The sequence below is a fragment of the Pongo abelii genome, chromosome 2 (assembly GCF_028885655.2).
Source record: "Pongo abelii isolate AG06213 chromosome 2, NHGRI_mPonAbe1-v2.0_pri, whole genome shotgun sequence".
In the NCBI taxonomy this organism is placed as follows: domain Eukaryota; kingdom Metazoa; phylum Chordata; class Mammalia; order Primates; family Hominidae; genus Pongo; species Pongo abelii.
The window spans coordinates 165,236,344-165,252,769 of record NC_085928.1 but is presented as its reverse complement, the minus strand read 5'-3'; the positions used below and the strand labels follow the sequence as shown (position 1 = coordinate 165,252,769).

The 16,426-nt window shown below is 40.7% G+C and overlaps 1 protein-coding gene across 4 annotated transcripts in view; it reads left to right on the top strand.

Moving 5' to 3' along the window:
- PLCH1 (phospholipase C eta 1) overlaps positions 1-16,426 on the top strand; it is a 262,198-nt gene that overhangs the window by 204,748 nt on the left and 41,024 nt on the right. For all 4 annotated transcript variants that reach the window (XM_054552881.2, XM_054552879.2, XM_054552880.1 and 1 more), the window contains one exon: positions 1,435-1,606. In XM_054552881.2, the coding sequence (XP_054408856.1) occupies positions 1,435-1,606 (172 nt within the window). The remainder of the gene's footprint in view (positions 1-1,434; positions 1,607-16,426) is intronic.

The following is a 16,426-nucleotide window of genomic DNA, read 5'->3' as shown; positions in this document are numbered from 1 at the left end:
GTCACCCATGCTGGAGTGCAGTAGCATGATCTCAGCTCGCTGCCACCTCCGCCTCCCGGGTTCAAGCGATTCTCTTGCCTCAGCCTCCTGAGTATCTGGGATTACCGGCACGTGCCACCATGCCTGGCTAATTTTTGTATTTTTAGTAGAGACAGGGTTTCACTATATTGCCCAGGCTGGTCTCGAACTCCTGGCCTCAAGTGATCTGCCTGCTTCGGCCTCCCAGAGTGCTGGGATTATAGGCATGAGCCACTGCTCCCTGCCACTAATAGATTTTTTGTAAATGAATTGACAATGTGAAAATTCCTTGTTAAAACTCCCTGTTGTGACTGCAGGACAACTCAAGGTTGTCAGTTTGTTGTTGCTGTTGCTTTTCCCTCTTCTGGCACTTTAGGGCAAAACCTATGTGAAGAAATGAATAGCAAACAGATTGTAGTCGAGTAAGGAAACCTACCTCAGCCACAAAGTCTCATCTGTAAGATGACCTACAGTATCAGGTTTTACTAATGAGGAGAGAATGTAGGTCTGGAGGTCATAGCCCGTATTGTGGAACTTGTGCTTGTCATGAAAGCCTGGAAAAAGTTTTTCTGCACATTGATATATTAGGTGATTTAAATATATTGCCTATTATGTCTGAAGTTATGTAACAGAAAACTAGAAAAAAGTCAATGAACCTGAATTTGAAATAATTTCTTATTCTGAGGAAAAAATAAGGTTGAGAGAGGAGTAAAATCATGTAATCAGCCCTGATCTCCTTTCTGCCTTAGCCACCAACTCCTTTAGGTAATTATTTACATGGATCTCATGTTTTCTGTGCAGAAACCTGAGTGCTGGTGTAGAATGAATGCTTGGCTGGTTTTTATTTTTATTTTTTGACAAAGACTAGTATATAATTCTATAAAAGTGATTTTGAAATGTGTGACGTAGGATGCTATAAAACACAGAATTCCCTTATGTTATTTTATCCTGAATCATAATTTTCAAGGTGGGGGTTAATTATATATTTTAGAGTCAATAACTTCATTTAATGATATTCAGTAGTCTCTTAGATGCTTTTAGACTTTTGAATAAATAAGACAAAATTACATTATATGAGTTTACTTTCTTTAGACTACTCATCTCTTTTAAAATTATCTTTTCTTTTGAAAGAAACATAATATATCTACCATTGTTTCCTGATGCAAAATGTTAGAAAAGCCATCCCATGTGGATTGGTATTTTGTTCATCCATTATGCTTAGCGAAGTATATTTGCTCGGAGGAATTTTTTAAATGCATTTCTAATCTTTCTCATTTTAGAAGCATTTTAATCATCATCAGTATCACAAATACTGTCACTAGGATTGTAACAACACAGTGAATACTGAATCATTTTCAAAAATCCCTGTGAGTTGCCTGCACCTGACGCCTCTGGACTGTGTTGCTCTTTTCTCAGGTTTCCGGTTATATTGTCTATCGAGAATCACTGCAGTATCCAGCAGCAAAGGAAGATTGCTCAGTACCTGAAAGGAATATTCCGCGACAAACTGGACCTGTCATCTGTTGATACAGGGGAGTGCAAGCAGCTTCCAAGCCCTCAAAGTTTGAAAGGCAAAATTCTAGTAAAGGTAATTACTTCAAGTAATGCAATAAAAGACATTCATTATCAGCTAAGCCTGCCCTCCCTTAAAGAATAAAAATGGGTTTCAAGGGAGAGTAATAATTAGAATCAATACATGAAGGATTGTCTAGATCTATGTATGCGCCTTATTCCAATTTTTTTATAGTTGTGTCTTCAGAAGAAGCTTATTGTTGACTGAGCACATATTCTGAGATTTGTACTTATGAAGTGAAAACATCAATACTGTAAGCCAAATGTTTGATATTTTAGTCTGTAATAGTTCACACTAGAAAGAAATGTGTGTGTAGGAGCGTGAGGTTCAGGAAAGGAGAAGGCTCCTTGTATCCATATCTGAAAGCAGTTCTTTCAGATTTTTTCCTCCCATTTCAAGCTCCAATAACTGTCTGTCAAAAAAAACAAAAAAACCCCCAAAAAGCTTCATGGTTGATCAGTCTTGGTTATGCAAGTGAGAAGAGCTCACTTCAAAGAGGAACACAGGCACAGACATAATGCCCCACAGGACTCATGTACGTGTGAAAGAGCAGTAGGTGAACAGAATGACATTTCATAAACAGATTTTCTGAGGGAGGAAGCTTACTACAATAAATATTATTCATGCAAAGAATAGCCAGAAAGACAGTTCTTTCAGTTTTCAGATCACTGACTTTGTGGTTTTACTTATTTCCAGTGAATTTTGTGTGTTTGTACTAAAACCACCTTGGGTGGCCACATCATTTTGTGATTAAAAATGTAAAGGAAAGCAATAGGGTATTAAAATTCAAACTGGGTTATATTTTACTTAAAAGAGGTGTGTATGAAAAAACAAATATATAGGAGGAGCAGGAAAGTCAAGGAGGCAATGTAATTTCATGGCAGGACTTCAACTGGGGCTTTAAGGGAGAGCAGCACATGGAAAAGATGGAACATATTCATTCTTAGAATTGGTCAAAACCTATTTTCTACCAATTAAATGAAATTATAGATTCTGAATACATCAAAAAGGTGTTGCTAGGCATTTATATGCATAAAGCTGTTTTGAATAAAAGCTCCACATAATGCAAGAGATAACATGAAGGCCAATTTGCCCAAGTCTTGCTAAAGCAAACTTTTATAGGAAAAATTGATTTGTGGGTTAGAAAATGAAATGTCATCTTTATAACCTTGTAAATGTTTCTACTTCCTAAATGTTCTTTAGTCAGCAGTCAGGATGTTAAATGCAGAATAAATTCATTTGATTGAAATCTTTCTCTTTTGGACAGTGGAACTCACAGTGGATATTTAATGTGGACTAATTGAGTCTCCTTTGCATAACTGGGCTTTGAGTTATTTGACAGAGAATATCTCAGAGCTTATGGCATCAGGATGAATCAGAGGCAGAAAGTCTGAGGCACTCATGGGAAAGGGTGGCAGCAATGTGAACTGCAAGTATTTCAAGAGCATCTGAGATTCATTTGCTAGTGGTAATGTTGTTTAGACATTAAGGAGCTGCCTGGATCTGCGGACCAGCGCAACCCCATTTAAAGCAGAAACAAGGCAACTGATTTCTTGTGTTCCTTTATTATCAGAGCAATCTCTGATTGAAAAGGCAGGATGTCTATGGCTACTTACCACTTTGGAGACTGACAAGTTGTTTATTATTACAACTATTACACACATATGTTCCAATCATGCATGCATACACATATATGTGTAAATTTTCTGATAAAATACAGGCAAAGTTCATTTTATTGTATTTTACTTTATTGCATTTCACAGACACTGCATTTTGTGTGTGTGTGTGTGACAAATTGAAGGTTTGTGGCAACTCTATGTTAAGCAAGTCTTTCGGCACTGTTTTTCCAAAAGTATGGGCTCACTTTTTGTCTCTGTGTCACATTTTGGTAATTCTTGCTCTATTTAAAACTTTTTCATTATTATTGTATCTGTTGTGGTGATCTGTGATCAGTGATCTCTAATGTTACTATTGCAATTGTTTTGGGGAACCATAATCCCTGCCTATATAAGATGGCAAACTTAATTGATCAGTGTTGTGTGTGTACTCACTGCTCCATGAACCGCCTGATTCCCCATCTCTCTCCCACTCCTCAGTTCTCCCTGTTTCCTGAGACATAACGGTATGGAAATTAAGCCAGTTGATAACCCTACAATGGCCTCCAAGTGTCCAAGTGAAAGGAAACTCACATGTCTCTTACTTTTTAAATATATTTATTAATTTCAGTAGGTTTTGTGGGAACAGGTAGTGTTTGGTTACATGGATAAGTTTTTTAGTGGTGATTTCTGAGATTTTGGTGCACCTGTCACCTCAGCAGTGTACACTGTACCCAGTGAGCAGTCTTTTATCCCTCGTCCCCTCCCACTTTTCCCCCCGAGTCCCCAAAGTCCATTATATCATTCTTGTGCCTTTGTGCCCTCATAGCTTAGCTCCCACTTGTAAGTGAGAACATATGTTTGTTTTCCATTCCCGAGTTACTTCACTTAGAATAATGGTCTCCAGCTCCATCTAGGTTGCTGCAAATGCCATATTTCATTCTTTTTATGGTTGAGTAGTATTCCATGGTGTATCCATGTATACCACATTTTCTTTATCCACTCGTTGATTGATGGGCATTTGGGCTGTTTCCATATCTTTGCAATTGTGAATTGTGCTGCTAAAAACATGTGTGTACAGTGTCTTTCTCATATAATGATTTCTTTGCCTCTTGGTAGATATGCAGGAGTGGTATCTACCAAGAGGAAAATATTTACTTTTAGTTCTTTAAGGAATCTCCACTGTTTTCCATAATGGTTGTACTAGTTTCCATTCCCTCCAGCAGTGTAAAAGTGTTCTGTTTTCACCACATCTATGCCAACATCTGTTATTTTTTGATTTTTTGATTATCGCCATTCTTGCAGGAGTAAGGTGGTATTGCATTGTTGTTTTGATTTGCATTTCCCTGATTATTAGTGATGTTGAGCATTTTTTCATATGTTTGTTGACCATTTGTATATCTTTTTTTGAGAATTGTCTATTCATGTCCTTAGCCTACTTTTTGATGGTATTATTTGTCTTTTTCTTGCTGATTTGTTTGAGTTCCTTGTAGATTGTAGATATTAGTCCTTTGTCAGACACATAGTTTGTGAAGATTCTCTCCCACTCTGTGAGTGGTCTGTTTACTCCGCTGATTATTTCTTTTGCTATGCAGGAGCTTTTTAGTTTAATTAAGTCCCATCTCTTTATCTTTGTTTTTGTTGCATTCACTCTTGGGTTCTTAGTCATGAAGTCTTTGCCTCAGCCAATGTCTAGAAGGAGTTTTTCCAATGTTAACTTTTAGAATGTATATGGTTTCAGGTGTTATATTTAAGTCTTAGATCCATCTTGAGTTGATTTTTGTGTAAGGTGAGAGATGAGGATCTCGTTTCATTCTTCTACATGTGGTTTGCCAATATTCCAGCACTATTTGTTGAATATGGTGTCCTTTCCCCACTTTATGTTTTTGTTTGCTTTGCCAAAGATCAGTTCACTGTAAGTATTTGGCTTTCTTTCTGGGTTCTCTATTCTGTTCCATTGGTCTATGTGCCTATTTTTATACCAGTACCATGCTGTTTTAGTGACTATAGTCTTATAGTATAGTTTGAAGTCAGGTAATGTTATGCCTCCAAATTTGTTCTTTTTGCTTAGTCTTGCTTTGGGTATGTGGGCCCTCTTTTAGTTCCATATGAATTTTAGGATTTTTTTTCTAGTTTTGTGAGGAATGATGATGGTATTTTGATAGGGATTACATAGAATTTATAGATTGCTTTTGGCAGTGTGGTTATTTTCACAATATTGATTCTACCCATCCATGAGCATGGAATGTTTCCATTTGTTTGTCATCTATGATTTCTTTCAGCAGTGTTTTGTAGTATTCCTTGTAGATATCTTTCACCTCTTTGTTTAGGTATCTTCCTAAGTATTTTGTTTTATTTTTTGCAGCTATTGTAAAAGGGGTTGAGCTTGGTTGTTGTTGGTGTATAGCAGTGCTATTGATTTGTGTACATTGATCTTGTATCCTGAAACTTTACTGAATTCATTTATCAGATCTAGGAGCTTTTTGGATGAGCCTTTAGGGTTTTCTAGGTATACAACCATATCATCAGTGAACAGCAACAATTTGACTTCCTCTTTACAGATTTGGAAGCCCTTTATTTCTTTCCCTTGTCTGATTGCCTTGGCTAGGATTTCCAGTACTATGTTGAACAGAAGTGGTGAAAGTGGGCATCCTTGTCTTGTTCTAGTTCTCAGGGGGAATGCTTTCAGCTTTTCCCTGTTCAGTATAATGTTGGCTGTGGGTTTGTCATAGATGGCTTTTATTACCTTAAGGTATGTCCCTTCTATGCCGATTTTGCTGAGGGTTTTAATCATAAAGAGATGCTGGATTTTGTTAAATGCTTTTTCTGCATCTATTGAGATGATTATGTGATTTTTGTTTTTGATTCTGTTTATGTGGTGTATCACATTTATTGACTTGTACATGTGAAACCATCCCTGCATCCTTGGTATGAAACCCACTCGATCACGGTGGATTATCTTTTTGATATGCTGTTGGATTCAGTTAGCTAGTATTTTGTTGAGGATTTTTGCATCTATGTTCATTAGGGATATTGGTCTGTAATTTTCTTTTTTTTGTTATGTCCTTTTCTAGTTTTGGTATTAGGGTGATACTGGCTTCATAGCATGATTTAGGTGGGATTCTTTCTTTCTCATCTTTTGGAATAGTTTCAATAGATTTGGTACCAGTTCTTTGCATGTCTGATAGAATTAAGCCGTGAATCCATCTGGTCCTGGACATGTTTTGTTATTGTTGGCAATTTTTTTAATTACCATTTCAGTCAGACTGCTTGTTGTTGGTTTGTTCAGGGTTTCTGTTTCTTCCTGGTTTAACCTCGGAGGATTGTATATTTCCAGGAACTTATCCATCTCCTCTATGTTTTCTAGTTTGTGCATGTAAAGCTGGTCATAGTATCCTTGAATGATCTTTTGTATTTCTGTGATATCGGTTGTAATATCTCTCATTTTGTTTCTAATTGAGCTTATTTGGATCTTCTCTCTTCTTCTGTTGGTTAATCTTGCAAATGGGCTATCAATTTTGTTTATCTTTTCAAAGAACCAGGTTTTTGTTTCATTTATCTTTTGATTTTTTGTTGTTGTTTCAATTTCATTTAGTTCTGCTCTGATCTTTGTTATTTCTTTTCTTCTGCTGAATTTGGGTTTGGCTTGTTTTTGTTTCTCTAGTTCTTTGAGGTGTGACCTAAGATTGTCTGTTTGTCCTCTTTCAGACTTTTTGATATAGGCATTTAATGCTCTGAACTTTCCTCTTAGCATCACTTTGCTGTATCCCAGAGATTTTGAAAGGTTGTGTCACTATTATCGTTCAGTTCAAGGAATTTTTAAGTTTCCATCTTGGTATCATTGTTGACCAACAATTATTCAGGAGCAGATTATTTAATTTATATGTATTTGCATGTTTTCTGGGGTTCCTTTTGGAGTCAATTTCCAATTTTATTCCACCGTGGTCCTAGAGAGTACTTGCTGTAATTATGATTTTCTTAAATTCGTTGAGACTTGTTTTGTGGCCTGTCATGTGGTCTGTCTTGGAGAATGTTTCCTGTGCTAATTAATAGAATGTATATTTTGCAGTTGTTGGGTAGAATATTCTGTAAATATCTGCTAAGTCTATTTGTTTTAGGGTATAGTTTAAGTCCATTGTTTCTTTGTTGACTTTCTGTCTTGATGACCTGTCTAGTGCTGTTAGTGGAGTATTGAAGTCTCTCACTATTATTGTGTTGCCGTCTATATTATTTCTTAGGTCTAGTAGTAACTGTTTTATAAATTTGGGAGCTCCAGTGTTAGGTGAATATATATTTAGGATTGTGATATTTTCCTGCTGGACTAATTCTTTTATCATGGTATAATGTTCCTCTTTGTCTTTTTAAACTGCTGTTGCTTTAAAGTTTGTTTTGTCTGATATAAGGATAGCTGCACCTGCCCACTTTTTTTGTCCATTTGCATGAAATATCTTCTTCTACCCCTTTACTTTAAGTTTATGAGTCCTTATATCTTATGTGAGTTTTTTGAAGACAGCAGATATTTGGTTGGTGAATTCTTATTCATTCTGCCATTCTGTGCCTTTTAAGTGGAGCATTTAGACCATCTACATTCAAAATTTGTTTTGAGAGATAAGGTACTATTAGATTCATTTTGCTAGTTTTTTTTGCCTGAATACCTTTTTTTTTTCTTCATTGTATTGTTTTATAGGCCCTGTGGGACTTATGCTTTATGGAGGTTTTATTTTGCTGTATTTTGAGGTTTTCTTTCAAGATTTAGAACTCCTTTTAGCTTTTTTTTTTTTTTTTTTTTTTTTTTTTTTTTTTTTGTAGTGCTGGCTTGGTAGTGGCGAATTCTCTCAGCATTTTTGTTGCCTATGATCTGAAATTGGATTATTGTGTGTGTCTGAAAAGGACTTTATCTTTCCCTTATTTATCAAGCCTAGTTTTGCTGGAAACAAGATTTCTTGGCTGATAATTATTTTAAAGGGGGCTGAAGATAGGATGCCATTCCTTTCTAGCTTGTAGGATTTTGGCTGAGAACTCTGCTTTTAATCTTATAGGTTTTTCTTTATAGATTACCTAATGCTTTTGCCTCACAGCTGTTAAGATTCTTTCCTTCATCTTGACTTTAGATAACCTGATGACTATGTGTCTAGGTGATGATCTTTTTGTGATGAATTTTCTAGGTGTTCTTTGAGCTTCTTGTATTTGGATGTATACATCTCTAGCAAAGCCAGGGAAGTTTTCCTCAATTATTCCCTCAAATAGGTTTTCCACACTGTGAGATTTCTCTTCTTCCTGGGGAACACCAATTATTCCTAGGTTTGTTCATTTAACGTAATCCCAAACTTCTTCCAGGCTTTGTTCTTTTTTTTATTCTTTTTTCTTTGTCTTTGTCAGATTGGGTTAATTCAAAAGCCTTGTCTTCAGGCTCTGAAGTTCTTTCTTCTACTTGTTTGATTCTTTTGTTGAAACTTTCCAGTGTATTTTGCATTTCTCTAAGAGTATCTTTTATTTTTAGAAGTTGTGATTGTTTTGTATTGATGCCGTCTATTTCTCTGGATATTTTTTTCATCCATAGTCTGCATTACTTTTGAATTTCTTTAAATTGTTTTTCACCTGTCTCTGGTGCATCCTTGAGTAGCTTAATTATCAACCTTCTGAATGCTTTTGCTGGCAAGTCAGGGATTTCTTCTTGGTTTGGATCCTTTCTTGGTGGGATATTGTGATCTTTTGAGGGTGTTAAAGAACCTTGCTTTTTCATATTGCCAGAATTGTTTTTCTGGTTCCTTTTCATTTGGGTAGACTATGTCAGAGGGAAGATCTGGGATTCAAAGGCTGCTGTTCAGATTCTTTTGTCCCACAGGGTGGTCTTCTAATGTGGTGCCCTCCCACTTCCTCTAGGCATGGGACTTCCTGATAGCTGGACTGTAGTGATTGTTATTGCTTGTCTGGGTCTAGCTACCCAGCGGGGCTACCAGGCTCCAGCCTGGTACTCAGGAATGTCTGCAAAGAGTCCTGTTAAGTGATCTGTCTTCAGGTCTCTCAGCCATGGAGACCTGTTCTGGTGGAGGTAGCAGGGGAGTGAAGTAGACTCTGTGAGAGTCCTTGGTTGTTTTGTTTAGTGTGCTGGTTTTCTCGAATGCTGGTTGTGCTAAGTCGTTGGTTGTCCTCCAGCCAGGAGGTAGCACTTTTAAGAGATCATCAGCTGATACGAGCTTGCCCTAAGGTCACCTGGATACATATTTGGGTTTCTCAACCAATGGGCAGGGCCATAGAGCTCCCAAGAGATTATGTCTTTTGTCTTCAGCTACCAGGGTGGGTAGAGAAAGACCATCAGTTGGATGCAGGGTTAGGCATGTCTAAGCTCAGACTCTCCTTGAGCAGGGCTTGCTGTGGCTGCTGGGAGTTCTTAGTCCGATGGAGTTATGTTCCCAGGGGGATTATGGCTGCCTCTGCTGCATCATACAGGTCACCAGGGAAGTGGGGAAAGCTGGCAGTGACAGGCTTCACCTAGTTCCCACTCAGCCAGCAAGGCCAGTCTCATTCCCACCACTAGCACCGCGTTTATATCCAGGCAGCTCCTGAGCAGGGCTGAGATCTTGCCCCAGGCTACAAGCCTCCCTACTGAGAAAGCAAGCAGGCCTTTCAGGCTCCACCCCTCCCCACCTGCCATGGCCTCTGTGCTCCTATCTGCACTTCCTGTTTGCTCTCATCACTGCCCCCAGATTCTGCCCATAAATGTTTATGCTTGGTTGTAATTATTACAAAGTTCATCTCGAAGTTTCCTTCTCCCTATATTCTTTCCCCAATTCTACTGGTAGCCTCCCCAAAGGCCCCTGTGAGACAGTCTCAGTCAGAGTGATTTCCCTGGGTACTGGCTGTGCCCACAGGGCTCTTCCTGCTGCTTCTTCTACCTTTATATTTTGCTAAGCTCTCTAAATTTGTTTCAGCTCTTGGTAAGGCCAAATCCTTCTCTCATTTTATTAGTCTGTTGTCATACTGCTATAAGGAAATACCTGACACAGAGAAATTATAAAGGAAAGAGGTTTAATTGACTCACAGTTTCACAGGCTTAACAGGAAGCATGTCTAGGAGGCCTCATGAAACTTACAATAATGGCAGAAGACAAAGAGGAAGTAGGCACCTTCTTCACAAGGTGGCAGGAGAGAGAAGGGTGAACAGTGAAGGGAGAAGAGCCTGTTATAAAACCATCAGATCTCATAAGAACTCACTATTATGAGAAGAGCATGGGGAAACTGCCTCCCGATCCAATTACCTCCCACCAGGTCTCTCCCAAGAAATGTGGGTATTATGAGGATTATGATTCAAGATTATATTTGGGTGGGAACACAGCCAAACCGTATCATTCTGCTCCTGGCTGCTCCCACATCTCATGTCCTCACATTTCAAAACACAATCATGCCTTTCCAACAGTCCTCCAAAGTCTTAACTCTTTCCAGCCTTAACCCAAAAGTCCAAGTCCAAAGTGTCATCTGAGACAAGGTAAGTCCCTTCTGCCTAGGAGCCTGTAAAATCAAGAGCAAGTTAGTTACTTCAAAGATACAATGTGGGTACAGGCATTGGATAAATGCTCCCATTCCAAAAGGGAGAAATCGGCCAAAACAAAGGAGCTACAGGTTCCACGCAACTCCGAAATCCAACAGGGCACTTATTAAACCTTAAAGCTCCAATATAATCTCCTTTGATTCTATGTCTCAGATCCAGGTCACGCTGATGCAAAAGGTGGGCTCCCATGGTCTTGGGTGGCTCCACTCCTGTGGCTTTGCAGGGTACAACACCGATCTCCCACCTGTTTTCACAGACTGGCATTGAGTGTCTTCAGTCTTTCCAGGCACACAGTGCAAGCTGTCAGTGGATCTATCATTCTGGGGTCTAGAGGACGGTGGCCCTCTTTTCACAGCTTTATTAGACAGTGGTCCAGTGGGGATTTTGTGTGGGGGTCTAACTCCACACTTCTATTCCACACTGCCTTGAGGGCTCCACCCCTGCAGCATACTTCTGCCTAGGCCTCCAGGTGTTTCCATACATCCTCTGAAATCTAGGCAGAGGTTCCCAAACCTCAGTTCTTGACTTCTGTGCACCTGCAGGCCCAACACCATGTGGAAACTTCCAAGGCTTGGAGCTTACACCCTCTGAAGCAATGGCCTGAGCTGTATGTTGGCCCCTTTTAGCCATGGCTAGGATGTAGGGTGCCAAGTCCCAAGGAAGGCTGCACAGAGCAGTAGCAGGACCCTGGGCCTGGCCCACGAAACCATTTTTTCTACCTAGGCCTCTGAGTCTGTGATGGGAGGGGCTGCCATGAAGGTCACTGACATGTCCTGTAGACATTTACCCCATTGTCTTGGTGACTAACGTTCAGCTCCTTTTTACTTATGCAAATTTCTGCAGCCAGCTTGAATTTCTCCCCAGAAAATGGGTTTTTCTTTTCTTTTCTTTCTTTTTTATTTTGAGATGGAGTTTCACTCTTGTTGCCCAGGCTGGAGTGCCATGGCGTGATCTCAGATCACCGCAACCTCCGCCTCCTGAGTTCAAGCAATTTTCCTCCCTCAGCCTCCCAGGTAGGTGGGATTACAGGCATGTGCCACCATGCCTGGCTAATTTTGTACTTCTAGTAGAGATGGGGTTTCACCATGTTGGTCAGGCTGGTCTCAAACTCCTGACCTCAGGTGATCCACCCTCCTTGGCCTCCCAAAGTGCTGGGATTACAGGCATGAGCCACAGTGCCCAGCTGGATTTTTCTTTTCTATCGCATCATCAGGCTGCAAATTTTCCAAACTTTAATGCTCTGCTTCCCTTTTAAACATAAGTTCCAATTTCAGATCATCTCTCTCAAGTTCAAAGTTTCACAGATCTCTAGGGCAGCGGCAAAATGCCACCAGTCTCTTTGCTAAAGCATAGCAAGACTGACCTTTGCTCTGGTTCCCAAAAAGTTGCTCATCTCCATCTGAGACCACCTCAGCCTGGACTTCATTGTTCACATCTCTATCAGCATTTTGCTCAAAACCATTCAACAAGTCTCTAGGAAGCTCCAGACTTTCCCACATCTTCCTGTCTTCTTCTGAGCCCTCCAAACTTTTCCAACCTCTGTCTGTTACCTAGTTCCAAAGTCAATTCCACATTTTCAAGCATCTTTATAGCAGTACCCAACTCTCTGCAGTACCGATCTACTGTATTAGTCCGTTTTCACACTGCTATAAAGAAATACCTGAGACTGGGTAATTATAGAGGAAAGAGGTTTAATTGACTCACAGTTTCTCAGGTTTAGCAGGAAGCATGGCTAGGAGGCTTCATGAAATTTACAATCATGGCAGAAGGTGAAGAGGAAGCAGTCACCTTCTTCATAAGATGGCAGGAGAGAGAAGAGTGAGCAGTGAAGTGGGAAGAGCCCGTTATAAAGTCATCAGATCCTGTGAGAACTCACTCACTATCACAAAAACAGCAAGGGGTATCCGCCCCCATAGTCCAATCACCTCCCACCAGATTTCTCCCTAGTCATGTGGGCATTATGGGGATTACAATTCAAGATGAGATTTGGGTGGGGACACAGCCAAACCATATCACCTGTGATCTAGATTTTCAGGTTCCCTAGTGAGGACACGTGTTCGAGGGTGGATCTTCCCTGCTCACACTTTGGCCACTCACAGTTTTTCAGCTGTCTCACAGAGCTTGGAACAGCAGTCTGCTTCCTTCAAAGGGTCTGTGAATTCTTTCAGTTTTCCTGATATGTTCCTGCAGTAGTTCTTGTAGCACAAGTTCATGATGCCAGTCTCCACATGCTGTTCCATTGTCCAAGTGGGAGCTGCAAGTTAGTCCTGCCTCCTAGCTGCCATTTTCCTCTGGCGTCTCCACATGTCTCTCACTTTCAATCAAAAACTACAAATGATTAAGCTTAGTGAGGAAGACGTGTTGAAAGACAAGACAGGCTGAAAGCTGGGCCTCTTGTACCCAATAGCCATTTTGTGGATGCAAGAGAAAAGTTCTTGAAGAAAATTAAAAATGCTACTTCAGTGAACACACTAATGATAGGAACGCAAAATAGTCTTAACTTATTGCTGATAGAGAGAAAGTTTGAGTGGTCTGGATAAATGATCAAACCAGCTACAACATTCCGTTAAGCCAAAGCCCAATCCAGAGCAACTCTCTTCAATTTTGTGAAGGCTAAGAGAGGTGAGGAAGCTGCAGAAGAAAAGTTTGGAGCTAGCAGAGTTTGGTATATGAAGTTTAAGGCAAGAATCCATCTCCATAACATAAAAGTGCAAGGTGAAGCAGCAAGTGCTGGTGGAGAAGCTGCAGCAAGGGATCTAGAAGGTTTAGCTAAGATAATTGATGAAGATGGCTACACTAAACAACAGATTTCTTTTTGGTTTTGGAGATGGAGTATCACTCTGTCGCCCAGGTTGGAGTGCAGTGGCGCCATCTCGGCTCACTACAACCTCTGCCTCCTGGGTTCAAGTGATTCTCCTGCCTCAGCTTCCCAAGTAGCTGGGATTACAGGCACATGCCACCACACCCAGCTAATTTTTGTATTTTTAGTAGACATGGGGTTTCACCATGTTGGCCAGGCTGGTCTCGAACTCCTGGCCTCAGGTGATTTGCCTGCCTTGGCCTCCCAAAGTGCTGGGATTACAGGCATGAGCCACTGTGCCCAGCCTAAACAACAGATTTTCAATGTAAACAAAACAGCCTTATATTGGGAGAAGATGCCATCTGGGACTTTAATAACTGGAGAGGAGTCAATGCCTGCCTTCAAAGTGTCAAGAACAGGCTGAGTCTCTTGTTAGGGGCTAATGCAGCTAATGACTTTAAGTTGAAGCCAGTGCTCATTTTTCATCCCCTAGGCTCTTAAGAATTATGCTAAATCTACTCTGCCTGCACTGTGTAAATGGAATAACAAAGCCTGGATGACAGCACATATTTTTACAGTATGGTTTACTGAATATTTTAAGCCCAATATTGAGACCTACTGCTCAGGAAAAAAGATTCCTTTCAAAATATTACTGCTCGTTGACAATGCACCTGGTCACCCAAGAACTCTAATGAGATGTATAAGTAGATTAACATTGTTTTCATGCCTGCTACACAACATCTATTCTGTAGTTCATTGTTCTATGTATAATTTTGACTTTCTTTTTTTTTTTTTTTTTTTTTTGGCTGTTGTTAATTTTTTTTTTCTTTTATTATTATTATTATACTTTAGGTTTTATGGTACATGTGCGCAATGTGCAGGTAAGTTACATATGTATACATGTGCCATGCTGGTGCGCTGCACCCACCAACTCGTCATCTAGCATAATTTTGACTTTCAAGTCAAAACAGAGTCTCACTCTGTCACCCAGGCTGGAGTGCAGTGGGACGATCTTGGCTCACTGCAACCTCTGCCTCCCAGGTTCAAGTGATTCTCCTGCCTCAGCCTCCCGAGTAGCCGGGATTACAGGTGCTCACCACCACGCCCGGCTAATTTTTGTATTTTTAGTAGAGATGGGTTTCACCATGTTGCCCAAGCTGGCCTTGAACTCCTGACCTCAGGTGATCCACCCACCTCCCTCGGCCTCCCAAAGTGCTGGGGTTACAGGTGTGAGCCACCGTGCCCGGCCGGCCCCAACTTTTTAATCTTACAAATTCCCTTCTGTAAGTTGAAGAAAATATTTGCCTAAATCCCAATTGTTTAGATTCTTAATATAGATTATGCTTTCATTACATAAATGATTTACCCAGCTTTGAAATTGTCACTAGTGATAAGGACTCAAGGTCAAGAGCTTTGAGTATCAAGGAAGGTGTAGAAAAACTGAGAAAGACATTTCTCTGAACATCTGACTAAGCTGGTAGCCCTGTGGAGGGAGGAAGGGGGTAAGGGGGGATCCAGAATTCTGAAAGGGGTAATAGTGCTGTGCAGAGCAGGAATACTTAAAGTCATTGAAGCTTGAGTTTAGAGATCAGCCTGGGATGATATTTAGAAATTTATCATTATTTTGGCTGTCAGGCATGTGAACATCCATCCATGTTTAAGGAAGTCTCCATCCCTATGTTTTAAGAGATCCCCTTAGAGGAGCTCAAAGTTTGCTTTTGCAGCCTTTCTTAGAGCTGGGATGTGGGCACCCCATCTAGAAGCCACCAATCAAGTGAACCTGTCCCAGACATTGAAGCATAAACTACAGTAGGAAAGTGGGACTAAGTTGAACCCATCCTGGTGGGTGGAGGGAGTAGGGTGGACATGTTGGCAGCTACCCTTAGGGCCCGTGGCAGCACTTCTGGTAGTAGTTCCTGATGTCCATTGCGTGGATGATGGAGTGAAAGCCACTATCTCTGTGCTTAGTTGTGTTGGAAATGGTATCTTCAGTGGATTTGTTCTGCCCCATGATTTTGGTTGGTGCTTATGTTAGGTATCTATTGCTGCATAGCAAATTACCCCAACATTTGGGAGCTTAAAACAAACATTGAATATCCCACAGTCCCTATAGGTCAGGAACCTGGGTGTAGCTTAGCTGGGTCCTCTGCTCAGGGTCTCTCTTGAGGCTGTAATTAAGGTGTCCTCTGGGGCTGCAGTCATCTCACGGCTGGACTGAGGGAAGCTCTGCTTCCGAGTTTCCTTTAGTGGTTGTTGTTGGCACATTTCAGTTCCTTTCAGGCTGTTGGCTACTGAGGCCTCTCTCACCTCCCTGCCATGTGGGTCTCTCCATAGCACAGCTCACAACACCAGTGAGTGTGTGTGTGTGTGTGTGTGTGTGTGTGTGTTTGTTTGTGTGTGTGAGAGAGAGAGAGAGAGAGAAAGAGAAAGAAAGAGAGAGAGAGTGAGCTCCAGGAAAGAAGTTTGGAGAAGCAAGCAAGCAAGAAGGTATAGTGTTTCTATAAGTTGATCTCATAAGTGACCTCCCATCACTTTTGCTGTACTCAGTTCATTAGAAGTGGAGCACTGGGTCCAGGCCACGCTCAAAGGGAGGGGATTGCAGAAGGGCGTGAATACTGAGACAGGAGACGTTGGTACTATTATTTAGAGGCTGCCTACTGCAGTCGCCTTGGCCTCTTGGCCTCAGAGCCTGGTTCTGCTCCACCTCCCACCCTCTGATTCTGGAAGCAATTCAATATTTTGGTAATAAACATTCCTTTCTGCTTGTAGTAAGAAGCCTTACTAATACAGATAGCTGCCCTCGAAGCCTTTCTCAGACCCCTGGGCCTTACCCCCTGCTGTCCTTTTTAGTTTACATTTACTGTTTTTGAATATAATTTGGGAAATGCAGGA